We start from the raw sequence: 26,235 nt of genomic DNA, 5'->3' as shown, positions 1-26,235 counted from the left end.
TGGGTGCCAAGAGGGAAGGCTCCCTGGGTTGAGGTAGGCTGGTCCAGACCCACCTCCCCATAGTCCTGAGCAGACAACTCCTTTTGTGGTCCCTACCTGCCTGTGCCCCCCAGAGTGGGACAGCCCAGGCTCCAGTGTTTTCCCACAGTGGTGGCTGTGGGGCTGGGAACCAGGCCAGGGCCACAGCCTCTTGGGAGCCTGCCTTGGTTACTGGCCAAAGGGATGGGGTGGCATTGGGAGTCGAAGCCATAGAGGAACTGGCTTCCCAGAACCCTGGGAAGGAGAAGTGGGAGTGAGGGTGGAAGGAGCTTCCTGGAGGCAGCTTACGGTTGTGGACTGGATGTGAGGCCGGGGCTTCCAACTCTTGTAAGTTAGGAGGAAGATCAACCTTCCATCCTCCAGTAATGTTAGTCTCGAGTGCTTCAGCTACAGGGACATGGGACTTTCCCCAGGGCCACCCAGCATGCACCAAGCCAGTGTCTAATGGGAGGAGAGGTACAGGGACCAGGTATTGTGAAGGAAAATGGCCCAGGGGGTGTCCAGATGGCTCAGTTGGTTAGAGCCTGAGCTCTTAACAACAGGGTTGCCGCGTTCGATTCCCACTCGGGCCAGTGAGCTGGACCTTCAACAACTAGACTGAAAGACAACGATTTGACTTGGAGCTGATGGGCCCTGGAAAAACACACTATTCCCCAATATTCCCCCCCTCCAAAGAAAAGAATAAAAAAAGAAAAACGGCCCAGCCTGGATTCTGTAATTCCTGCCCACAGATAAAAGCAGTGAAAGTGGAGAGCCCTGTACACACGACTGGTGTGGGGACCAGCCGGGAGCAGGCTGCAGCCCCAGGCGTCCTGTGGCTGTGGGAAAGCACTGGGGTCTGCACGGTCAGGCGTCGGCCCGGACGCTGTTGGTCTGTGTGGACTGATTCAATAAAGCAGGCGCCCACCGCGGTGGGGTGACAGGGTCGGCACAACCCAAGGCCCTGTCCCTGCTTTGGGGGCTTACAGTTGCTCCTGGTGGCACCTGCCTTCCCTGGGTTTTCAACAAATAGGCCGGAGGGGCGTGAGGAGGGAGGGTGTCGCAAGGTGAAGGTAAGCCGTTTTCCTGGGCCCGCGGCGGTGCCGGAGGCGGGTGAAGGACGCGGGGAGCCAGGGAACAAGGACACCATAGAGGGCGGGTTCGGGCGAGCACCACTTGCCTCCGAGGCCCGGGCGCTCTCCAGGTTGTGCAGTCCAGGCCTGCGCAACGCTGCAGCCTCCGCTTACGCTGGAGGCTCCCCTGCTCGGCCACCTCGGCCGGGACGCGCAATTCCGAGTCCCGCCCCGCCGTCCGATTGGTTCCCGAGCGAGATCCCGGGCTCCTGATTGGTCGGCCCGGCGGGGCCGCGGTCGCCGACTGGTCAGGTCCGGCGGTGACCGCGCACGCGCGTGGGCGCGTGCGCGCCTAATAGCAGGGTGGAGCTGAGGCCGGCATGGCGGCTCCCGGGCCCAGCACTGACGGGCCCTGCTGCGCCCACTCGGGTGCGACGCCTGGCGCGCGACAGACGCTGGACGAGATGGACTTCGAGAGGGGTGAGGCGGACGCGGAGCCGGGTGCAGTCGCCCTGGGTCACCGAGAGCCCGCCCCGAGCTTGGCCCCTGAAACGCCTACCGGCGCGCAGGGAGGGAAGCGGGGCTAGCCGCTCCACCGTGCGACGCGGGGACTCCGGCCCTCGAGGGTGTCCGAGAGGGGCGGCCTGGGATCTGCGCCCTCCCAGGAGATAGAGCTGCGGGAAACGAACGTTTCCGAGCCGCTGTGTCGGGTCATGTGCTCTAGATATAGAACTGATGCGGCGGGTGTCGAGTGCCTGATAGTCTCCCCCTGGGGCCGCAGAGGTAACACTTCTCACACCTGCCTTCTTCCCTCCACCTCTCCCACTGCCCCTGAAGGGTCTCTCTAGCAGTTATGCTACTGAAGAGTCTTTGGCAACGTCTAGAAACATTTTGAGGTTGTTAGAACTGGGAGGGTGCTACAGGCCTCTGGTCAGTATTGACCAGGGGTGACGGTGCACCAGAAACGTTGACCTATGCAAAATAGGGCCCCGTCACCTCCAGGTGACTGTGGTCGCCTGGCTTTCATCAGAGCAGTTTTTACAATCTCATGTTACAGGCACACTTAGGAGATAACTGCAGTTCGGTCCCAGACCACCGAAAAAAGGAGATGTCTCAGTAAAGCCAGTCATAATCTTTTTGCTGGTGGAGAGTCTTGCCTTCAGTGTGTAAAATAAAGCATCATCTGGGAGGTGCCAAAGCACAGTAAAATGAGGTGTGCTTGTGTTGTGTTGGCTTGCTCATTTATTATCTATTTGGAACGCATGGGAAAGATCCTTATCTGTTGTGCGGACTTTTTTTCCCTTCATATCTTCTTTCTGGGTTCTTTGTCCTGAAGTATATCCTTTAATGGTTTTCTCAGTAAGCATGTTTCCCCACCACACACATTGTCTCTCACTGTAATACTTTTGTGGGTGATGATCTTTTCTTTTTGGTGACTTACATGTTCTCTTTATTCTTGATGTTTGGTCATTTCACCAAGCTGGATTTGTTTTTATTAATCCTTCTTGGGATTTAATATGGTTTTTCATCTGAGAACTCATTGTCTTTATTTAAGGATAATTCTCAGAAGTTGTAATCACTTCAAACATTGTCCCATTCTATTCAGTTTCTCTTTTTTTGTTTTTGAAACCTCTGTTAGACATATTTTGGTACATTCTGTCTTTTTTCCATGTTTCTTTACCTCTCTTTAAGTATTTTTCTCTTTACCATTCTGCATTTGGGTGATTTCCAAGTCATTAATTCTCTCTTCAATTGGGTCTGCAGTACTGTTGAACCATCTATTGTTTTATTCAGTGATTCTACTTTTTAATGTGTTGACTTTATTATAGATCTGCCTGTTCTTTTCCCTCCCCCTAATATTCTGTTGATTTGTGGATTCTATTCCTTCATCTCTGTGAACACATTAAATATTTTAAAGCCTTAGATTGCACAGTTACGGTTAATTTTTGAAGCATGCGCTTTCCCATTTGTTTTGCTGGCAGTGGGTTTGCAACTTCTTTGAGCTCAACAGCGTGCTCCTCTTTTTAAAGAGATTCTCACACAAGCCTTTGCTGGCCTGTAGAGGCATCCTTATAGGGCATGTTTAAAAGTTGCCTCTGCCTGGCCCTTAAGGCATTCAATTGTCTGGATCAGCTTTTATGACAGATTCTTAGCTTGGGGGTTTGCTCCCTGAGGGTAATGTAGGTAGATATGGGTCCCATACCTCCAAGTTGCCTAGGTCCTGGCATCTGATTTTTTTCAGTTTCTTCTGCCTTTGTTGTCTTCTTATACCTATTCAAAGGGTGCTGTTCCTCATTTTCTTTAGGTTTCTGTTGAAATGTCACCTTATCAGAGATGCCATCCCTGACCACTGCCTATACCCCCCTTTGCTTTATTTTTCTTCATAGCACTTAGCACCACCTAACTTATTTCATATATATATTTCTTTGTCTTCTTTAAGTAGAATGTCAAGCTCCATAAGACTAAATTTTTTTTTTGGGGGGGGGCAGGTCTTTTGTTCTCTGCTAACCCTTAGTGTCCAGAACAGTACCAGATGCAGAGTAAGTATTCAGTACATATTTGCTGAGTGAAGTTCTTGGGCATGGTGGCTTGCTTCCTGCTCCTACTCAGGGCAGGAGAGTGGCAATTTTCCTGTCCCGGTTCATCCAGGATATGGCACCTCCCGCCTTTGTGCACATAGCCTTGCTCTGTCTAGTTCCCTTCCACACACATGGCCTGCAGCCTTTGCTCCAGACCCTGCTCAGGCGTTGGAGCCAAAGCCCCTGAGGTGTGTGTCCAGCTCCAAGGACTCCGTGCCTGCTCACCACTGGGCTTTGGTTTTCACCTTGTTCAGGCTCCTGGCAATGGCCTTTGCTTGCTTTTGAATTTGATTTGACTATACATTCAAATATTTTATTATTTTTAAATATATATATATATATATATATATATATATATATATATATATTGGGGGGGAAGGGGAACAGGACTTTATTGGGGAACAATGTGTACTTCCAGGACTTTTTCCAAATCAAGTTGTTGTCCTTTCAGTCTTAGTTGTGGAGGGTGCCGTTCAGCTCCAGGTCCAGTTGCCGTTGTTAGTTGCAGGGGATGCAGCCCACCATCCCTTGCGGGAATCGAGTTGAACCCGCAACCTTGTGGTTGAGAGGACGCGCTCAGCTGGTTAGCTGAGCCATCTGGCCACCCAGGAGCTGAGCGGCAGCTCATTGACTTCATTCTGGTTGTGGAGGGCGCAGCTCGCTGGCCCATGTGGGAATCGAACCGGCAGCCGCGTTGTCCAGAGCTCGCGCTCTAACCAACTGAGCCACCCGTCCGGCCCCATACATTCAAACATTTTAAACATTACCCACTACGTGTGTTTGCAGTGGGAAGAAGGGATTTCTGTGTCTGTCCCATCGTCCTGCCCCGGTCAGACAAGCCCCCTGTCTGGTTCACAGGTGTTTCACCAGCATCTAGGGCAATCCTGGGCACAGGGGGTGCGCGGTTAATATTTGTTGAATGAAGGAATTCCCCACTTTATGGGTGAGGAAATGGAGGCCAAGTGGTAAAGGAAAGACTCAAAGTCTCCAGTCGGTTAGTGCCATCGCTATTGTCATCGAGTGCTTTGGTTGTCATCGCGCAGGAATCTGGTCAGCAGCCTTGAATGGAGACCTGGGCCGAGTGAAGTATTTAATCCAGAAGGCAACGGATCCTAGTCAGCCCGACTCAGCCGGCTACACAGCTCTGGTGAGCTGAGGGGGGCTCAGGGACCCTGCTATCTGAGGGGGATTGAGGGTTACCTTTGTCTTCTCCCTCCCTTTCTTCTCTCCCAGCAGGTTTCTGTTTTAAGTGTCATCTGAACCTTGGTGTTTTAAATTAATGTGAGAGCTTTATATCGATTACTGAATTCCATTTTCTTTCTTTTTTTTTTTTTTTTTTTAAGATTTTATTGGGGAAGGGGAACAGGACTTTACTGGGGAAGAGTGTGTATCGGGCCTTCTTTTTCCAAGTCAAGTTGTTGTCCTTTCGATCTTAGTTGTGGAGGGTGCCGTTCAGCTTCAAGTTGTTGTCCTTTCAGTCTTAGTTGTGGAGGGCGCAGCTCAGCTCCAGGTCCAGTTGCCGTTGCTAGTTGCAGGGGGCGCAGCCCACCATCCCTTGTGGGAATCAAACTGGCAACCTTGTGGTTGAGAGGACGCGCGCCGACCAACTGAGCCATCCGGGAGGCAGCTCAGCTCAAGGTGCCGTGTTCAATCTTAGGTGCATGGGGCGGAGCCCACCATCCCTTGCGGGACTCGAGGAATTGAACCAGCAACCTTGTGGTTGAGAGCCCACTGGCCCATGTGGGAATCGAACTGGCAGCATTCGAAGTTAGGAGCACGGAGCTCCAACCGCTTGAGCCACCGGGACAGCCCTGAATTCCATTTTCATAACATTCCTGTGAGGAAGAAATGATTGAGGAAACTGATGCTAGAAATGAAGGCGCTCGCCCAGGTCCCACAGCTGATGGAGGTGGTCCCTGGAGGGCGCAGGCCTCTTGCTCCGGGGTCCATGCTCTCTCCACTCCTCACCCGCTGCCTGCCAGCTTCTGCTGTGTGACTTCAGTCTCTGTTCCCTGCAGCACTACGCCAGCCGCAATGGGCACTATGCTGTATGCCAGTTCCTGCTGGAAAGTGGGGCCAAGTGTGATGCCCAGACACATGGGGGTGCCACTGCCCTGCACCGGGCCAGCTACTGTGGGCACACTGAGATCGCACGGCTTCTGCTGTCACATGGGTCCAACCCGAGGCTGGTAGATGACGATGGTATGACCAGTCTACATAAGGTATGCCCCCTCTCCCCCTTCAAAAACTTGTTTTTTGTCATTATAAAAGTTATAACATGCTCACTGTAGGAAACCTGGGCAAAGTGGAAAAGCAGAAAGTAGAAAAGGAAAACCATTTGTAATCTCAGTGCTCACCTCTCATCACTTTAGGATTAATGTGTAATTTTCCAGCATTTTTCCTGGGCATGTAAATTGGAATTCAATGCAGCATCATTTTTCTCTTTCCCTTGGCAATATGTCAGGAACGCTTCTCCACGCCGTGTGTTCTGCCCCTTGCCTGTGCCTGGAGTCTGCTCTCCATACCACTGCCAGAGCGCTCATTTCCTTGCACTTTCCGACTAGGAATACGTGCACCGGTAAACAGTTTGAATAGTACAAGACTGTATACCGTGAAAAGGAGTTTCCCTTCTACCCCAACCCCTCGTTCCTCAGTCTTTTTTTTTTTAATTTTTTAGAATTAGTGCCCTCAGTCTTCTAGGTCTCTCCCTTAAGTCACCCACTTTTACCCACTTTCTCTGCATCTTTGAGAAGTGGTTTATGCAGATCATTCCTCTCTTGCCCCTGCGTGGTTTCCCCCCAGAGTGATAGTTTTAAAAAGCAGTTCTGATTGTGCCGGAACTTACTCTTTCAGAAGTTTTATCAAGTCCTTCACCTAGTTCACCAGCCTGCAATTAGCCCCTGCCTGCCTCTCCAATTTATTTATGTATTCTCTTTACTTACTTAAACAACCAGTAACACAAAGGATATTCTCAAATCCTAGCCTGTGAAACACAATTCTGGATGTGAATATTAAAACAGAAATATTTAAGTGGTTGTTTGCCTAACTTAGCAACAGAACCCGGGGTTGACACTTTTTGCTATCCACTCAAAATCCATGCTTGCTCTTTTTTAAAATTTATTTTACGTTACAGTTGACATACAGTAGTAGACTAGTTTCCGGTGTACAACGTCCGGTCCCAGTCTCAGTAGGGGCATGTCTCTCCTGAGTGGCTCTCCAGTCCAGACTACAGCCCATGCCTCTAGCGTAGAGCCTGGCCACGTAGCTGGTTCTCAGCCACAGAGGACGAGACACACTGAGGAGCGTTATTTCCAGGAGAAGGAAAGCTGACTGACGGCAGTCAGTGTTCCGACTCCATGGGAGACCTGAGGGCTGACAAATCCATAGCAAGCAACCTGTACTCCAGCAGCGTGATGTGACAGAAAGCTGCTTGAGTGGGTGCAGCAGCCTTGATACTCGCAACAGAGATAAAGTTCTTGTTTTATTTTTATTGTTTTTACAATCAACTGTGAAATAATACGTGTTATTCTTTTTTCTTAAATGGGTGGTAGAAGTGGGTTGTAACACTTGGTAACGGTATTTAGACACTAGTAGATACATTTTAGAATTTTTTTTTTTTAATTTTTATTGGGGAATATTGGGGAACAGTGTGTTTCTCCAGGGCCCATCAGCTCCAAGTCCAGTAGCCGTTTTCAGTCTAGTTGCAGGGGGTGTGGGGGGGCGCAGCCCACCATCCCATGTGGGAATTGAACTGGCAACCTTGTTGTTAAGAGCTCACGCTCTAACCCACTGAGCCATCCGGCCGCCCCGATTTTAAAGAGATGTAACAGTTTTTTTGTTTTACACCGCATGATCCCTCTGAAATGAAGCATATCTATAAAATAGTCAGACATAGAAGCAGAGAGTGGAATGGCATTGCCAGGGGCGGTGGTGGGGGAGGTGGGTTGTTGCTGGTCAACTGGTGTTAGTTTCAGTTGTGCAAATGGTTCAGTTGGGGAACTCTGTACAACACTGTGCTTGTGAGACAAATACTGTGTGGTTCACTCTAATATTTGTTACCAAGTAGATCTTGCTGTATGTGTTCTTACCACAATTGAAAATCGCGAAGGCGATTTCAAGGACCAGCTTAAGTCTGAGGAAGCCAGACGTGTAAATATTTCATTGTCCAAGAGTTTCCTGATGTAACATATACCTTTGTGTACTTCAAGAGAAGACGTAAGCATTTCCCTCCTCCAGTTATTTAGAGCTCTCGTCCCCTTCTCCCTTCCATGCAGGCCCTGCTAGTCTTTTTCAGTCTCCTGACCCTGCTGTTCTGACATTCCAGGGCCATATAAATCAAGCTCATCCCCCTGGGATGCGTCTCCTCTCCGGTTTTTCACCTGGCTATTTCCATCCTTCCTTCTAGATCTCAGCTTCTACAGCTTCTACAACAGGATCTCAGAGACCCTTTCCTCTGACACAAGGCGCTCACCCAACTGGATGCCCCAAAGCACCCTGCACTTGACTTTCCCTAACTCTTCTCCACCTTGAAATCCCTGTTGGAGCCTGTCTCTCCTGAGAGACAACGAGGACTTGGACCTTGTTTACTGTTATAGCCCCAGCACCAGGCACAGGTGCTCGGGGAGCATGTGCTGAGTGAACAGCTGCGTGTTGTGTTGTGTTTTGTTTGAAGGGCCTTGACAGTTGGAGAGGCAGGTTGCTTCCCTCCCTCCCTCCCTCCCTCCCTCCCTTCCTTTTTGGAGGGCACAGCTCACAGTGGCCCATATGGGGATCAAACCGGCAACCTTGGTGTTATCAGCACCACACTCTAACCAACTGAGCTAATTGGCCACCCCAGGTTGCTTATTTCTTAATGGTCTGAACTGGTGCTGCTCAGACGTTTTACTGTCGTAAATCACATGGTGGATGTTTACAGGTAGGACATTGGCATGGATATACCCGGCATCTGGATGGCATGCAGTATTTTCTTTCTTTTAAATTTGTTAAAATTTTTCTATTACAGTTGACCTCCAAGATTATGTTGGTTTCAGGTATACAACATAGTGGTTAGACATTTATATAACTTGTGAAGTGCGGCCTGGCACTATACATAGTTATTACCAAATTATTGACTATGTTCCCTGTGCTTTACTTTACATCCCTGTGGCTGCTTTTATAACTGGTAATTTGTACTTCTTAATCTCTTCACCTTTTTCACCCATCTCCCTAACTCCCCTCCTACCTGGTAACCATCAATTTGTTCTCTATGAGTTTGTTTCTGTTTGGTTTGTTCATTTATTTTGTTTTCTATATCAACATATAGTGAAATACAAGTGAAATCATATGGTATTTGTCTTTCTCTAACTGATTTATTTCACTCAGCATAATACTCTCTAGGTCCATCCATGTTGTTGCAGATGGCAAGATTTCATTCTCTCATTCTTTTTCATGGCCAAGCAATATTCCGTCGTCTATATGTACCACTTCTTTATCCAGTCATCTATTGATGGACACTTGGGTTGCTTCCATAGTTTGGCTATTATAAATAATGCTGCAAGGAACATGGGGGGGTGGAATCTTTTCAACTTAACTGAAGATAAATACCCAGAAGTGGGATTGCTGGGTCATATAGTAGTCCTGTTTTTAATTTTGTGAGTAACTTCCATACTGTTTTCATAGTGGCTGTACCAATTTGCAATTCCACCAACAGTGCATGAGGGTTCCCTTTTCTCCACATCCTCACCAACATTTGTTTTGGTTGTTTTTTTTATGATAGCTGTTCTGAGAGGTGTGAGGTAATATCTCATTGTCGTCTTGATTTGCATTTCCCTGGAGATTAGTGACATTGAGCATCTTTTCATATGTCTGTTGGCCATTGTATGTCCTCTTTGAGAAATGTCTGTTCAGGTCCTCTGCTCATTTTCTACTTGGATTGTTTTATTGATGTTAAGTTGTATGAGTTCTTTATATATTTTGGATATTAACCCCTTATCAGATGTATCATTGGCATATATATCTTCTCCCATTCGGTTGATGGTTTCCTTTGCTGTGCAAAAACTTTTTAGTTTGATGTAATCCCATTTGTTTATTTTTGCTTTTGTTGCCTTTGCCTAAGAAGACATATCCAAAAAGATATTGCTAAGACCAATGTCAAAGAGTTTACTGCCTATGTTTTCTTCTAGAATTTTTATGGTTTCAGGTCTTACATTTAAGTCTTTAATCCGTTTTGAGTTTACTTTTGTATATGGTGTAAGAAAGTGGTGTGCTTTCATTTTTTGTGTGTATCTGTCCATTTTCGAAGAGACTTTTACCCTATTGTATATTCTTGCCTCTTTTGTTGCAGATTAATTGACCATATAGGCATGGGTTTATTCTGGTCTCTATTCTGTTCTATTGATCTATGTGTCTGTTTTTATGGCAGCACTATGCTGTTTTGATTACTATACCTTTGTAGTATAGTTTGAAATCAGGGAGCATGATACTTCCCACTTTGTTCTTTCTCAAGACTTCTTTGGCTATTTGGGGAAATTTTTGGTTCCACATAAATTTTAAGATTAGTTGTTCTAGTTTTGTGAAAAATACCATGGGTATTTTAATAGGGATTGCATTGAATCCGTATATTGCTTTATTTAGATAGTAAGGCTATTTTAACAATATTAATCTTTCCAGTCCATGAGCAGGATATATCCTTCCATTTATTTGTGTCTTCTTCAGTTTCTTTTGTCAATGTCTTATAGATTTCAGAGTACGGGTCTTCTCTTTGGTTAAATTTATTCCTACGTATTTTATGCTTTTTGATGTCATTGTAAATGGGATTGTTTTCTCAGTTTCTCCTTCTGATCGTTATTATTCTGTAGAAATGCAAGAGATTTCTGTATATTGATTCTGTATCCTGCAACTTTACTGAATTCATTTATTCTAATAGTTTTTTGGTGGAGTCTTTAGGGTTTTCTATATATAGTATCGTGTCATCTGCAAATAATGAGAGTTTTACTTATTCCTTTCCAATTTAGATGCCTTTTATTTCCTTTTCTTGTCTGACTTCCAATATTCTGTTGAATAGAAGTGGTGGTGAAAATGGGCATCTTTGTCTTGTTTCTGATTTTAGAGGAGAACCTTTCAGCTTTTCTCCATTGAGTACGATATTAGCTGTGAGTTTGTCATATATGGCCTTTATGTTGAGGCATGTTCCCTCTATACACACTTTGTTGAGAGTTTTTATCAAAGGATGCTGAATTTTGTCAAATGCTTTTTCTGCATCTATTGAGGTAATCATGATTTTTATCCTTCATTTTTTTGATATAATGGATTGTGTTGATTGATTTTTGGATATTGAACCATCCTTGCATGCCTGTGATAAACCCCACTTGGTCATGATATATAATCCTTTTAATGTATTGTTGAATCTGGTTTGCTTATATTTTGTTAAGAATTTTTACCGTTTATGTTCATCAATATTGGCCTGTAATTTTCTTTTGTAATATATTTGTCTGGTTTTGGTATCAATGTAATGCCGGCTTTGTAGAATGAGTTTGGAAGCATTTCTCACTCTTCAATTTTTTGGAATAGTTTGAGATGGATAGGTATTAATTCCTCTTTAAATGTTTGGTCCTAGATTTGATTGTTGGGAGTTTTGTTTGTTTTGTGTTTTTGTTTTTAAATCAGTGAGAGAAATATATATAGTCCCCCCCCTTCTTCCTTCTCTCCTGCACTCAGGTTCAAGCCACTGTTTCTCAGCCTAGTTGTGTAGGGCACAGCTCCCTGGCCCACGCTGAGGCAAGATTAGTCGCCAGTCGATGGTCGGTTGCTCACAGCAGCACACGGCAGCTCTCGCTGGCTGTTGGCTGCTCACGATGGCTGCCGGCCACTCATGGCAGCACACAGTAACACACAGCAGCACAAGCAGCTCACGGCATGTCACACCACTATCCGGCTGCTCATGGCAGCCCAGCTCCAGGGAGAGCTGTAGTTCACAATCTTAGCTGTAGAGGGCGCAGCTCACTGGCCCATGTGGAAATTGAACTGGTGACCTCGGTGTTAGGGGCACAGTGCTCCAACCACCTGAGCACTAGGCCGGCTCTATATTATTATTATTATTATTATTATTATTATTATTTTTGTAATTGGAGAATATTGGGGAACAGTGTATTTCTCTGGAGGGCGCAGCTCAGCTCCAAGCCCAGTTGCCATTTTCAGTTTTAGTTGCAGGGGGCGTAGCCCACCATCCCATGTGGGAATTGAGCCAGCAACCTTGTTGAGAGTTCGCACTCTAACCAACTGAGCCATCCAGCTGCCCTTCTGGCAGCTCAGCGGCAGCTCGCTGCCTTCAATCTAGTTGTGGAGGGTGCAGCTCACTGGCCCATGTGGGAATCGAACCGGTAACCCTGTTGTTCAGAGCTCAGGCTCTGACCAACTGAGCCATCTGGCTGCCCCAAGGAGTTTTTTTTATTACTGCTTCAGTTTCATTGCTAGTAATCAGTCTGTTTAGATTTTCTGTTTTCTTTCTGATTTATCCTTCAAAGGCTGTATGCTTCTAGAAATGTATCAATTTCTTCTAGGTTGTCTAGTTTGTAGGCATATAATTATTCATAGTATTGTTTAATGATCCTTTATATTTCTGTGGTGTTGGTTGTAACTTCTCTTTCCCTTATGATGTTATTTACTTGGGCTGTCTCTCTTCTTGGGAGTTTAGCTAAAGGTTTGTCAGTTTGGTTATCTTTTCAAAGAACCAGCTCTTAGTTTCATTGATGTTTTCTATTGTTTTTTAATTTCTATTTTGTTTATTTCCATTCTGATCTTTACTATTTCCTTCTATTTATTTTGGGGTTTGTTCTAGTTCCTTTGGATATAAAGTTAGATTGTTTATTTGGGATTTTTCTTGTTTCTTGAGGTAGGCCTGTATAGCTATAAACTTGCCTCTTAGAACTGCTGTTGCTGAAACCCATAATTTTGGAAATTTGTGTTTTCATTTTCATTTGTCTCAAAGTAGTTTTTGTTTTCCTGTTTGATATTCTTTTTGACCCATTGGTCGTTTAGTAATATGTTGTTTAGTCTCCACATATTTGTGTGTTTTCCAGTTTTCGTTTTGTAATTGATTTCTAGTTTCATGCTATTTTTGGTTAACATTCTTCTTATGATTTTAATTTTGAATTTATTGAGGCTTATTTTGTGGCCTAATATGTGGTCTATCCTGGAGAATGTTTCATGTGCACTTAAAAAAATTAGTATTCTGCAGTTTTGGGATGAAATGGTCTACAAATGTCAATTCAGTCAGTCTCGTATAATGGGTCATTTAAGGCCATTGTTTCCTTACTAATTTTATGTCAGGACGACCTATCCACTGATGTGAGAGGGGTGTTAAAGTCCCCTACTATTGTATTACTGTAGATTTCTTCCTTTATGTCCATTATTAATTGCTTTATATATTTAGGTACTTCTATGTTGAATGCATGATTGTTAGGTCCTCTTCTTGGATTGGCCCCTTTATCATTATGTGATGTCCTTCTTTGTCTCTTTTTACATTCTTCGTTTTAGAAATTTTTCTCTTTAAGATTTTTTATTGGGGTAGGGGAACAGGACTTTATTGGGGGAACAGTGTGTACTTCCAGGACTTTTTCCATGTCAAGTTGTTGTCCTTTCAATCTTAGTTGTGGAGGGCGCAGCTCAGCTCCAGATCCAGTTGCCATTGCTAGTTGCAGAGGGCGCAGCCCACCATCCCCTGTGGGAGTCGAACCGGCAACCTTGTGGTTGAGAGGACGTGCTCCAACCAACTGAGCCATCCGGGAGCTCCGCAGCAGCTCAGCTCAAGGTGCCGTGTTCAATCTTAGTTGCAAGGGGTGGAGCCCACCATCCTTTGCGGGAGTCGAGGAATCGAACTGGCAACCTTGTGGTTGAGAGCCCACTGGCCCATGTGGGAATCGAACTGTCAGCCTTCGGAGTTAGGAGCATGGAGCTCTAACCGCCTGAGACACCGGGCCGGCCCCTACATTCTTCATTTTAAAGGCTATTTTGTCTGATATGAGTATTGTTGCCCCAGTTTTCTTTTCATTTCTATTTGCTTTAAATATCTTGTCATCCCTTCACTTTCAGTCTGTATAAAGTGGCCTCGTGTAGAAGCGGGGTCTGTGTGAGCTCTGTGTGCTGGGTGGTTTGGGCAGGCTGGTTGGAGCCAGGCAGGTGTTTATGGCACCCAGGGCACTGGCCTACCGGGCTGGAGAGGCGCCAGGTGGGGAGGCCAAGTGCGTGTGTTGATGCCCATGTGGTCCTGCTTGCTCCCTTTGTTCGGAGCCAAAATGGGCTCTAGGCGGTGTGGCTGGGAATGCTGCGGCGGTCTTGCAGGTAGGCCAGAGCACCTGGATGGAGCTCCCGCCTCCCCTTTGAGGTGATGGGGGTGGAGGGACACACAAACAGTGGTGTTCACCAGCCCCTCTAATTCCTCAGTATAGGTGGTGGTATGTGGTGAGCAGTTGTGAGATGCATTCCAAGTAATCTTTTGCAAGAAGACAAAAGTGCCAATGTATGCAAATAGTTTATTTAAAAAAAGAGAGAGAGAGGTCCAAGATAGCGGTGGCACGAGGAAGATGCTGAACTCACGCCCTCTGATGAGCACACCGGGGGCTCCTGTGGTTACCCAGCCTCCTCTGTGCGGTTTCTGTCTGCTGTGCAGAAGCTGCTCAGTTGCCCTGGGGTGTTCTCAGGAGGCCTTGCTCTCTCCATGAGTGGATATTTCAGTGTGCTCATCAGAGGGAATGAGTTCAGCATCTTCCTCATGCCACCGCTGTCTTGGACCTCTCTCTTTTTTTTTTTAAATAAACTATTTGCATACATTGGCACTTTTGTCTTTTTGCAAAAGATTACTTAGAATGCATCTCACAACTGCTCACTACATACCACCACCTATATTGAGGCAACAGAATTGAGAGCCTGCGTCTGCACTCAAGAGAACCTGGTTAAAAATAATATGGATTCCAATTTGGGGTGGTGATTGCTACTGACATTAATTTTGATACCTCTCAAAAGCCCCTGTAGTCCATCAGTTTGTTGGGAGGAGTAGGGAATACAGTGGTGTCATATAGCTGTTAAGAGTTCAGATAGACCTGCTTTACAACCCCCAGGCTGCCACACGAGCTCTGTGGCCTTAGGCAAGCCAGCTAAGTTTCTTGATTTGTAAAGTGGGAATAATGGTAGTTCCTACCTCTGATGGTTACTGTAAAAGTGAAGTAAGATAATCTGTGTCAATCTCTTAGCTGTTATTTTTTGGAGGAAGTAGATTAGTAGTTAACATCTGGACTGGGAACGTCTGTCTCAAAGGAGAAGAACTGGGAACCTGGGCCCGATTTTGTCTGTCCCTGGGGGGCAGGGTCCGTGTTTGATATCTCCTGTGCTCGTGAAGCTTACCACCCTGTAGATGCTCTAAATGTTTGTTTAGAGACCGCAATTCTGCTCTCGTCTTTAATGTGCAGCCTGGACAAAGCAGAATGTCCATGAGCGAAGAACACAAGAAAGAAAAACTCAAGCTAACTGCCAGAATGGCACTGGCGTACTCTGCCAGTCTGTCTGCAAGTCATTGGGATTGGGTAGGACTCAGGGGAGCTCTACTCAGACAGCCAGCATCTCCATTTTTTAGGACTCAGAGATACGCAGAAATGGAACAAGAAAGAGCAGGGCCCAGTGAAGGCGTCTCTTTTGACTCAGGCCTCTCTCCACAGGCTGCTGAGAAGGGTCACGTGGACATCTGCTCCCTCTTGTTGCAGCACAGCCCCGCCCTGAAGGCCGTCCGCGACCGGAAGGCACGACTAGCGTATGACCTGCTGCCCTGCAACAGTGACCTGCGGGACCTGCTGGCCAGCTGAACCACCACCCTTCTGTTTCAGGCTGCCATGAAGGGTACACAGACTAGGTCATCAGGCCCCTGCCTTGGTCAGCATCAGTGCTGCAGGGTGGGAAACTGAGGCCTGGAGACCCATTTTGGCCACTGGTGGTGAGGGAGCAGATTGGGTGGGGCTGCAAGTGCTGAAGCCTGGGCAGGGGGTCCTATTCTAAATGAGTCTACATGGAAATATCCATCCGTATGGGAAATAAAGTTATATCCTTACCTTGTCCCATGTTCACAGTTAAATTTTGAGTAGATTTCAAGACCTAAATTAAAAAACAAATCTGTTAAGTATTAGAAGAAGCTATGGATATGTGACAAAAGCAGCTTTCTAGCTGAGTGACCTTGGTAAGTCACTTACCCGGCGGTCCCCATCTCCTCTTCTGTAAAACAAGGATTATAATAGCGCCCGCCTCCAAGCCATTGTGGGGATGCCAGGGGTGCCGCTGTGGAGAACAGTGATAAGGGCACCTGGCACATTGCCAGCACCTCGCGTGTCCTCCAAACCTGATCAGCACTCATTTGTAAAGTGTAATTTTGACAGTCGGATAGATTTAAAAGTGCTGCGGTTTTGTCGTTTTGCTGAGGACTAGTGAGGTTGAGCACCTGTCTTCAGGTGAACTTCCTGTTCATACCCTTTGTCTATTTAAATTTTTTTTCTGTTTATTGATTCATGGGAGTTGTTTATGTATTATGGATATTGATCCTATGTTTTATATATATGAGTATATATATGTATTTTTCCCCTTTCGTACTGTCACTTGTCTTAACTTTGTTGATACCGGTTCATGGAAATTGATACAGCCACTGTAGATGGCAGTTCGGCGATACCTATTAAAATGTAAATGAATAGGGCCAATAATCTGACTTCTGTGTAGCTACCTTAGAGAAATAGTCCTCCATGTCTACAAAGGTGCTTATTTCCAGAGGCAGTTACGAGTTGTGCCCCCTGGGAGGCCCTGACTGACAGGTACCTGCAGCACGGGGTGGAATGTGAAATAAAGAAGAGTCCACCAGGTGCTGCCGTGGGGAAGCTGCTCCATTCTGGCGCATATCCTGGAGCGCAGTGCAGTGGCACACTGCCTGTAGAAACATGTACGTACGGGCACCAAGTCCTGAGGGCATGTAGCAGATCGGTGCCCGTGGTCCCCTGGCCCACTGGGTACAGTGGTTAGTCAGGGGTCTTTTGGAGCTGTATTTGCTATGTTTGGATTTTTTTACACGGAGCCATTTTTTTAATCAGTCAGAATTAATACCAGTTAGTTTCATGTGGAAGAAGCTGGTTTTCTGCTGAGAATTTCGGAGGAAGCCTGTCTGGGGATATGGCAAGAAGGGTGTTGGATGCAGTGGAGCCCAGCACTAAAGGCTTTTTCTTGTCTGCTCACCCTCACGCAGGTCTACGTAACTCTCTCCCTCATAACCAAAGGCAAGAAATCTCCAAGAAAACACCCTGAAGTGTAAGGACCGAGTTTCTTTAAGAAGCTGTCTCAGAACTGGCTTACGCAGCCAGCCAGCTAGCCAGCCATGGCTGAGACCGTTGGCAGCCCTTGGGGGCCTTGGGCTGTTCTTGACCTGAGGTACCCCCCTCGTTTTGGTCACCTCTGCTCATGTGGCTCCGATTCTGGAGTCTTATTTACTGGCTATCAGATTCCCCTTCAAAGGTCAAGGCAGAGTTTAAGGCACAGCGGGTGAAGGGCACGCTGGCATCTTAGGGACAACTAGGAATTTGGCTTTGTGACTGACCTGGCGATTAATGTTGTGTACTTGGACCTGGAGTGGATGTTAACCTCGCCTCTCGGGGAAGTGCGTGCCCCACGCCCGGGACAGTGTCTGGTGGGACCTGCATGTTGGGTGAGGAGAGGTCTCCGAGGCCTGTGGTTGATGACAGACTGGCCTTGGCCCGTGCTGGTGTAGTTTAATACTGGCCCTCAGCATGGCGAGGGAGAAGGAGGGGCCCCTGGGCAGGAAGCCAGCAAGAGTAGGGGCAGCCTTGAACTGGCTGGGAGCTGGGAAATCCCTGGAAGCCTGATTTCCTCCTGTAGGTGCCATGAGGGTCCCTGAGGCAGAGGGCAGCCTCCCTGGCCTGTCCTTCCCAGGTCCTCTAGGATTCTGGCCTCCTTTCTGGGTCTCAGGCGGCCGGACCTGCTGGTGGAGGCTCACGCTTGACTCATTTGTACGAGTGGTGCCTGGACTTAAGAGTGAGAACTGTTTTCCCCTGAATGTGGGCCACTGGCCCACGCACCCCAGGACACGTGTCTGGGGTGGAACTACTCCTGAGCAGGTGGGGGGTGGGCGGGTGTGTGAGGTTGCACCTGACTCAGCTCAGAACAGCTCCTCCCCCTGCTTGGCCGCAGGCCCATGCTGGTATTTTAGGGGGTGTTACGGAGCCACAGAGTCATCTGGCGCGGGCGGAAGCCTCTGTCCCGCCCTGCCTGCCATCAGGAGACAGCTCCCCTATAAAAGGGCTGACAGCTCAGCTCTCCTCACTGGGGGAGCGGAGAGCGGGGGGACCATGGACGTCATCAGTGTCCAGCAGTTGGTAAGGACATGGGGAGAGGGAGGCCGGGCAGTCATCTGACTGCCCCAGGCCGTCAGCAGAACAAGGAGGGCAGGCAGCTTCCTCTGTGGTCCGAGAACTGGGTTTTTGGAGCAGAAACGTGCAATTTTTCTCTGCTGTGTCTGCCCCGTTCTCACGTGAGGTGGTGAGAAGGGGTGTTAGGGAGCAAGAGGGAAACTGAGTGGGAAACATGTCGGGTGATGGTGACATGAAAATCCTGGAGTATAGCAAGTGTTGTTACCTTGAGAGACGCAAGTGTAGCTGGGTCTCAGTTTAGCTCAATTGCCAGGATAGCCATTGCTCTGGAAATGGGCCGGGGGTCTGGCCGCCTTGGATGGGGAGGCAGAAGTGTGCTGTGCACTTCCCTGGGCAGTGAGAGAAATGGTGACACCAGTGACACTTTGGGACGCGTTTTGGTGAGGTGGGGCATAGAGGACCCAGGATGTGACAGTGCCCAGCTTGGCCCCAGCGTGGTACAGCCTCTGCGGGGGGGGCTGTGGCCACAAGAGTTAGGTCGCCAGCGTTGCTTTGACAGGGAACACGGCTCTCCGTGGCTGGAAGCCCAGCGCCCTGCCGTCCTGTCTTTGCAACCTTTCTCTACCCGCAATGCGCAGTGCTCAGTGTCCCCAGCTCCTGCCATCCCGTCCCGGGGCTGGGCCGGGAGGAAGGGCAGAATGGAGTGTCTGCCTGGGCACAACTCCTGCGCTGCTAGTTCAACCCCATTTACTGATGAAGAAACAGCTTCATGAAGAGCCAAGATCTGAACCCAGGAATTCAGGATTTTACCCAGGAGGCACATCTTCTGCCCCTGAGCTGGGGGTCAGGTGGCAGTGTGGCGTGACCTGGTAGGAATGTGAGGACAGCACCCCTGAGGGAAGCTGAGGTGTCATGTGCCCTGAGCTTGCCTGGACACAAGTCCAGAAGTATAAATAGATGTGGGGTCACGCCCGCAACCCTGTGTCCTCGCTGACAGGACAGGGTAGGCGGCAGCTGGTGAGAGCCAGCAGGGAGCGTGCCAACGCTGCTGACCACGAGAAGCTTTGAGAAGTGTCAGGCCAGCTCTCAGACCCAGCTCTTATCAGGACCCCTACTGCATGGCTAGGTTCTCGAAGGACTCCTAATTTTCCTCTTGATCCCTGTCCTGTCCCTACAGGTAAGTGGAGAAAGAGAAGAAAGGAAAGTGTTAGGACGTGGACATGAAGCTCCTGAACCTGGAGGCTGGCCGAGTGACTGGAGGCGGGGACCTCAGGAGGCCGTGGCCCGGGAGAGGTGGAAAGTGGAAGAAGAGAAGAGGAGGAGAGTGAGTGATGTGGGGTGGCCCGCGGTGGCTGGGCCCCTATGGGCAGGTCTGAGGTCTGAGCAGTGAGGGTCTGGGAGAGCCAGGGAGTAGAGCAAGAGCCTGCCCCCAGGCTCCCGGGACCCGGGCTGACAGCTCACACGGCCTTTTGTCTTCTGCCCACTTCCTGCCCCAGCTTGAGAGATTTGCCAGTTCCAGATTTCATCTGGACAGTCTGGCTGACTTGGAAAACTTGGTTCAAAGAAGAAGAGAAAAACGACTGAAACGCGGAGTCCCCCCCAGGGCACCTGAGCCCGTGGTTAAGGTGGGTGCATCGGGGTGGTAGGGGCGCACCCAGGGCTTGAGTTCCTGGGGAGGAGTGGACACCGCCAGCCGCACCTGCACAGCCGCACGTGACGAGCTGGGCACAGTCCATCCTGGCCCCCCACCCCCGTGTGTGACTGCTGGGGCTGCCCGCCAGCGCCACGGACGGGGCCTTGGATGATGTGTGAGGAAGGTGTTGGCTGGCTGGTCCTTCTGTCCAGCCCTGTCCTGGCTCGGACACATCACTGCCTCCGTGTGCACACGGCACTCCCCGTGTGCTTGTCTGGCTCCCAATGTCCACGTTTAATAAGGACACCAGTTCCATCGGATCCGGGACCAGCCTACTCCAGTATGACCTCAACGAGTTATAGCTACAAGGACAGTTTCCAAGTCAGCTCACATTCTGAGGTTCTGGGGTCAGGACTTCATATGAACTTGGGGGTGGGCACAGGCCCCCGATGCCTATTCAGCCTGAGTCTCCTAGGGGTGGGTTTTTAAAAACCTGTTATTTGTACAAGCTGACAGCGTCCCTTTGGTCTTGTCTTTGATTGTCCAGCTACAGCCCCAGCCCCAGGCCCAGCTGGAGCCCGTGGGCCTGGACACGTTCCTGAAGGCAGCTGCTGAGAACCAGGAGGCCCTGATTGACAAGTACCTGGCAGACGGAGGGGACCCCAGTGCCCATGACAAGGTAGGGCAGGTGGCTGCAGGGTACCGTCTTCAGCTCTAGTCCTGGCCTAGCAGACCTGCTTCTCTGTTTGATGGGGCCTCGAGTCCCGGCGCTTCCTGAGCTGGGAGGGGCGGGCCCTCCATGTGATGGGCAGCTGGCAGCTCTGGACCCTAGAGAGCGGCCGTGCTCCCTCCACCTGACTCCCCCATCTCCACCTCCCAGCTCCGCCGCACAGCCTTGCACTGGGCCTGTCTGAAAGGTCACAGCCAGCTTGTGAACAAGCTGCTGGAGGCGGGGGCCACTGTGGACGCTCGTGACTTGGTGAGAACCGGGGAAGGCCTGTCCCCTCCCTGGCAGGCAGCCTGCCCGGTGCACAGCGTGTCAGGGCTTCAGTGCTTTTGTTTTGCAGCTGGACAGGACACCTGTGTTCTGGGCCTGCCGTGGAGGCCACCTGGACATCCTAAAGCAGCTGCTTAACCAGGGAGCCCAGGTCAACGCCCGGGACAAGGTGAGGGCGCGCTGCGGGGTGGGGGGCCGTCAGGGGAACAGCGAGCAGCTCGGAGCTGACACTGTTCCCAGCCCTTGGGCGTGGGTGTGGGCCTCGCCACGCAGAGCAACAGGAACTGCCACACGCCCCCTAGATCTGGAGCACTCCCTTGCACGTGGCCGTGCGCACGGGGCACTGTGAGTGCCTGGAGCACCTCATCGCATGTGGGGCCCACATGGACGCACAGGACAAGGTAGGCGCTTGTTTGTGGCTGCTCCAGTGGGGCCGGCCCTTCCTGGGGCTGGGAAGGGCCGGCATGACGTCCCCTCTCCACAGGAAGGGGACACAGCTCTGCACGAGGCTGTGCGGCACGGCCACTACAGAGCCATGAAGGTGCTGCTGCTGTACGGAGCCCAGCTGGACGTGCGGAACCGGGTGAGCCCCACAGGCCCTGAGGACGGCGGGCGGGCGGGCGGGCCCCCGGGGCGCTTGCCAGGTGACAACTGACCCAGCACCCTCGTCCCCAGGCTTCCGTCACCCCAGTGCAGCTGGCACGAGACTGGCAGCGAGGCATCCAGGAGGCTCTGCAGGCCCACGTGGGGCATCCTCGCACCCGATGACAGCAGCCCTGCAGGGCCACTCAGCCACCATTCCGTCCCCTGGTCCCCCTGTCCCCATCCTCACGCCTGTAGTTCTGACCTGTCCCTATTGCTCCCAAGCGGCCCTGTCAGGACTAGGGAGCAGCTCGGACTCCCAGCCCCAGCCTGGCTCCCAGTCTCAGGGACGACCGCTCCCTGCGAGGGTGCCAGTGAGGGAGGCTGCCACAGAGACCCGTGGTGGGGAGGGCGGCAGGGTGGGTGCCGATGAGGCGCCGCCGCCGTGCCTGGGAGCCCAGGCTGCAGCACAGGCGGAGTCCTAAGCCTCCGTCCCCATGGGCGTTTCCTGTCGGGTGGTGGCTCAGCTGCCATCCAGGCCACAGGTGCCAGGCATCCTGCAGCTGGCCGACGCCTGGGGTGGGGGTTTCTCACGGACTCCATTCCTATCAGCAGCAACCCTGATGGCGTCTGGGGCGGCCCCCGGCAACTTCAGTCTTGGGGACTCTGGTGTTGGGGCTGGAGGGCTGCTCAGCAGGTCTGAGGCCCACCACCCGCTGGTTGCCTCAGAAGCCCTAAGGCTGAGGAGCTGGAGCTCGTACCTTAGGGAACCCTGTGCCCACTGTCTGAAGGCTTCGGTCAGGCCTGCCCGCCCGCCACTCCAGCTGACTAGCTGGTGGCTCTCCTTGTGGGGTAAAGTGCCTGGATGCAGGGGGTTGCTTGTGGCCCACTCAGCTTTTGGGGAGGTGGCCCGTGACCCTATTTTTCCTCAGGCACTAACGCCGCCCTGGCACTGGAGCGTGAGCTCCCGCCTGGACCCCGCAGCTGGTCTGCGCTATCCTACCTCCAAGGTGGGACACCAAGCTCCGCCCGCAGGGCAGGCAAAGGAACACTTGCTCCCACCCCCAGCTGCTAATTGGGGATCTGTGTAGGACCCGGCTCCACACGGGCTCTCCTAACGGATCCGTCCACTGTGCTTCAAATTGTGCTGGTGTAGATGTGCTCTGGCAGGGCTGGGTCCTTACATGCCAGAGAGTGAATCTTAAAGAATTTGGCTCTAAACAGCCGCAGGATGAGGGAGGGCTCCATGATGGTTTAGTCTTCCTCTCCTACTAAGGCACCTGGGCTGCCATCCGTCTGCAGCAGTTACTAGTCTAACATCGGTGGCCTCAGAACTTACTGTGTGAAAAAGCTGGCTAGAGCCCCACAGCTTCCCTTCCCTTGGGCAGCCCCTGCCCTGTGGGGACACAGCCAGCGTTTACCCAGACGCGGGGCTCCTAGGAGAAGCAGGTACTCTAGTCCATGGAGAAGATGACTCCCCATCTAGAAAGTGGGGACATTTACGTGACTGACAAAAATACCTTTTTATACATATCGATATTTTGTGTTCATTAAAACTGGTTGGTTATCCATCATAGCCTAGTTGTGTGCTCTGGGCTGGGAGGGGCCAGGCCGTCGGGGCCCAGGGCCTTGTGTTCCTCAACAGCCAAGCACAAGCCTGTTCCATGCGGCTTGACAGCATGATGGGCAGTTGGCCCGTGCACTCCAGCATCTCTGCTCATTGGTGGGCAAGTTCAATGCAGAGGTTCTCAGCCTCGGCTGCTTATTAGAACCACGAGGAAAAGTTGTAAAAGTACTGATATCCAGACAATTAAATCAGAATCCTGGGGGGGGACCCGGGTATCAACATTACCATGTGGACGCCACACTCGTCTATGTAGGATATCCTAAGGAATCTAGAATAAAGGAGTTCAGCAAGATCTCAGGATGTAAGATAAAGACCTACTTCTACATATTAGCAGTGACCATATAAACAAAATTAAAGACAGGACCATTTAGAATTGCTTCAAAAAATGAAATATTTAGATGTAAATCTGACAAAGAATGTAAGGACTCTTATGCTGAAAACTACAAAATGCTGATGAATGAGATCAAACAAGAATGAGATCAAGCAAGACTTACTATGTTTATGGATTAGAGGATACAACATAGCCAACATGTCAGTTCTTCCCGAATGGATGTACAAGTTTAATGCAGTGCTTGCTAAAATCCCAGCAAGATTTTTTGAGGATGTAGATAAGAGTAGTTTTAAATTTATAGCTAAGACAATTTTGAAAAAGAATAAATGGAGGAATGAGTCTACCTGATTTCAAAACTTATTACAGGCAGACCTCGGAGACATTGTGGTTTTGGTTCCAGACCGTGGTGACAAAGCAAGTTGTAATCTTTTTGCTGGTGGAGGGTTTTGCCTTCCATTTGTAAGCCATGCAACCCCTGTGAAACACAATAAAACGAGGTGTGCCTGTATACAGTAGTATGACAGTGGCATTGATGGAGGGACATGGATCAATGGGACAATACAACCTGGAAATACATACAAATATGTGCAACTGATTTTTTACGGGTTCAAAAGTTAAGTCAATGGAGGAAAGACAAATGGTGCTGGAGCAACTGGACATCTATAGGCTGAAATAAAGTGATGTCAGCATCATTGCGGAACAAGGACAGTCCTTGGTTTCTCCTCTTAAAGTTACAAGTCGGACAACTAATTCAACAGGATTCCCTGCTCAACAAACACGTCTGAGATCTGCATTGAGACATGTAAAGGTGGGCGGATCAGTGTGAGTGGGGTAGGCAGGACAGGAGAAGGACGGAGACGGGGGGGGGGGGGCGCACAGGCTGGTGTGACACCAGGGAAGGAGTCGGGGTGCATCCCACCCACAGCAGCCCGGAGGGCCAGAGGGGCCAGTGCCTATTGCAGCTACACCTGGTGACGGGTGGAGATGTGGCACAGTGGTGTGGCAGCCAGACACCTGGCCACCATTACCGATGAGAAGGCGCAGCTGCTTCCTTTTGCCTGCTGCAGCCCCAGCTGACACGGTAGTGGGGAAGGAGTCATGCCGCACCCCTCACACAGCAGCCCAGAGGGTGGATGGGCAGAAGCAACATTCCTGAGGAGTAGGTTCCAACTGCAGCCAAACCAGGCTGTGATGTGAGACAGTGGTATGCAGCAACAGACTAGCGGCCACCACTGTCAGCAAGAAGGCACAGCTGCAGACTTGAGAACTCATCCCCCTGCCCATCCGTCACGGTGGAACCCAGTGGAGACACCTGGGATAACAGCATGGCTGGCAGCTTCTGGTTACAAGGAGGCAGTGTTGGGAACTCACAGTTCTGGAGCCCCGTCACCTGCCATCTCCCACAGGATGGAACCCCGACACTGAGGTGAGCCGGGCATGGGATGCTAACCTCCTTGGGGAATACGGGGCATTTTCCTCGACTGAAGCCAACACAGATCCCAGAGGCAGCAGTAGAGCAGGTAAAACAAAAACTTGCATTATAGCACCATCTGCTGGAAAATGCAAGACTTATCAACCTGGTCAATTGTTAAAAACCAAACTACCTAAAAAAGTTGACTACCTCAAATACCCAGTCAGAGAAAGAATCCATCAAGCACCATGAATAACCAAGATAACAAAGTAGCTTAGAGAGAAAAGGAAAAGTCCAGAAACCAAACTCAAAGACATGGAAGACTGATGTATATGACAGAGAAATCAAGATTGCAGTTATGAAAAAACTCAGTGAGATAAAACTCAAAAAGGCAGTTCAACGAGCTCAGGAATAAAATCAACAAACAAAAGTACCTCACAAAAGAGACAAACTATAAAAAGAACTAAATTCTGGATCTGAAGAACTCAATAAAGGAGATGAATTAGAGAGCATGGAAAAAAGCAGACAAGTTGGAAGAGACCTAGAGAGCTCAAAGATAGAAATCTAGGAATGGCTCTGGTGGGGAGAGAACTGAAAGTTTAAAAAAATGAAAAAATTCTACGAGAACTATCTGACTCCATTAGAAAGAGCAACAAGCATAATAGTAACAGGTATACCAGAAGACAGAGAGGGGAAGAGAACCTATTCACGTTAACAAGAACTTCCCAAACCTATGGAAAGAGCTGGCCCCTCAAATTCAAGCAACTAACAGAACACCTAATCATCTCAGTGCAAAAAGACCTTCTCCAAGACACAGTATATTAAAACTGTCAAAAGTTAATGACAATTCTAAAGGGAGCGGGGGGGGGGGGAGGCTGTAACCTACAAAGGAAATCCCGTTAGATTATTGGATTTTTCAGCAGAAACCTTACAAGCCAGGAGACAGTGGAATGAAGTATTTAAAATATTGAGAGAAACCACCAGCCAAGAATACATCCAGCAAAGTTACCCTTTAGATATGAAGGAAAAATAAAGGCTTTTTCAGACATACAGAAGCTGAGGGAGTTGACCACCACAAAACCCCCATTTACCAAAAATGTTGAAAAGATTTAATACCATTCCTCAAATTCTTCCAAAAATTGGGAGGAATACTCCCTAACTCATTTTACAAGGCAACATTACCCTTATACCAAAACCAGGTGAGGACAATACAAAAATATTACAGGTCAATATCTCTAATGAACATAGATGCAAAAATTCTGAACATACTAACAAATCAAGTAATACATTAAAAAGATAATACATCATCATCAAGGGGTTTATTCCAGGGATGGAAGGATGTTTCAACATGGAAATCAATCAATGTGATACACCGTATGAACAAAATAAAGGATAAAAATATTATGATCATCTCAATAGATGCAGAAAAAGCACTTGACAAGATACAACACCCATTTATGATTAAACAATAAAATGGGTATAGAAGGAAAAATACCTCAACATGATAAAGGCCACTTTTGACAAACCCTTCGCTAACATCATACTCAATAAAAACTGAAAGATGTTCCTCTAAGATCAGGAACAAAACAAAGGTGTTCCC

At 49.1% G+C, this 26,235-nt stretch overlaps 2 protein-coding genes across 6 annotated transcripts; both read left to right on the top strand.

Moving 5' to 3' along the window:
• The first annotated feature begins 1,417 nt into the window (after positions 1 to 1,417).
• ANKRD39 (ankyrin repeat domain 39) lies at positions 1,418 to 19,369 on the top strand. Of its 5 annotated transcripts, none has more exons than XR_004422468.1 (6): positions 1,418 to 1,571; positions 4,714 to 4,817; positions 5,689 to 5,892; positions 15,358 to 15,535; positions 16,917 to 17,098; positions 19,232 to 19,368. XR_004422468.1 is itself a non-coding variant. In XM_033100910.1 (5 exons), the coding sequence occupies exons 1-4, from the start codon at positions 1,472 to 1,474 to the stop codon at positions 15,499 to 15,501; spliced, it is 552 nt and encodes a 183-aa protein (XP_032956801.1). In that variant the 5' UTR covers positions 1,418 to 1,471; the 3' UTR covers positions 15,502 to 15,535; positions 19,232 to 19,369. The 5 variants fall into 5 exon arrangements, 2 of the variants coding, with proteins under 2 accessions (XP_032956801.1, XP_032956802.1); XR_004422469.1 differs by having other exon boundaries at positions 15,358 to 15,568; XR_004422470.1 differs by lacking the exon at positions 16,917 to 17,098 and having other exon boundaries at positions 15,358 to 15,568; positions 19,232 to 19,369.
• On the top strand, positions 17,148 to 22,842 carry ANKRD23 (ankyrin repeat domain 23). The gene is made up of 9 exons (XM_033100909.1): positions 17,148 to 18,060; positions 19,232 to 19,378; positions 19,551 to 19,679; positions 20,235 to 20,366; positions 20,568 to 20,666; positions 20,755 to 20,853; positions 20,987 to 21,085; positions 21,169 to 21,267; positions 21,360 to 22,842. Exons 1-9 carry the CDS (start codon positions 17,569 to 17,571, stop codon positions 21,450 to 21,452), a joined length of 1,389 nt encoding a protein of 462 aa, XP_032956800.1. The 5' UTR covers positions 17,148 to 17,568; the 3' UTR covers positions 21,453 to 22,842.
• Positions 22,843 to 26,235: the final 3,393 nt, after the last annotated feature.

This window comes from Rhinolophus ferrumequinum (genome assembly GCF_004115265.2).
Source record: "Rhinolophus ferrumequinum isolate MPI-CBG mRhiFer1 chromosome 13 unlocalized genomic scaffold, mRhiFer1_v1.p Super_scaffold_3, whole genome shotgun sequence".
Lineage (NCBI taxonomy): Eukaryota > Metazoa > Chordata > Mammalia > Chiroptera > Rhinolophidae > Rhinolophus > Rhinolophus ferrumequinum.
This window is presented reverse-complemented; position numbering and strand designations above follow the sequence as displayed.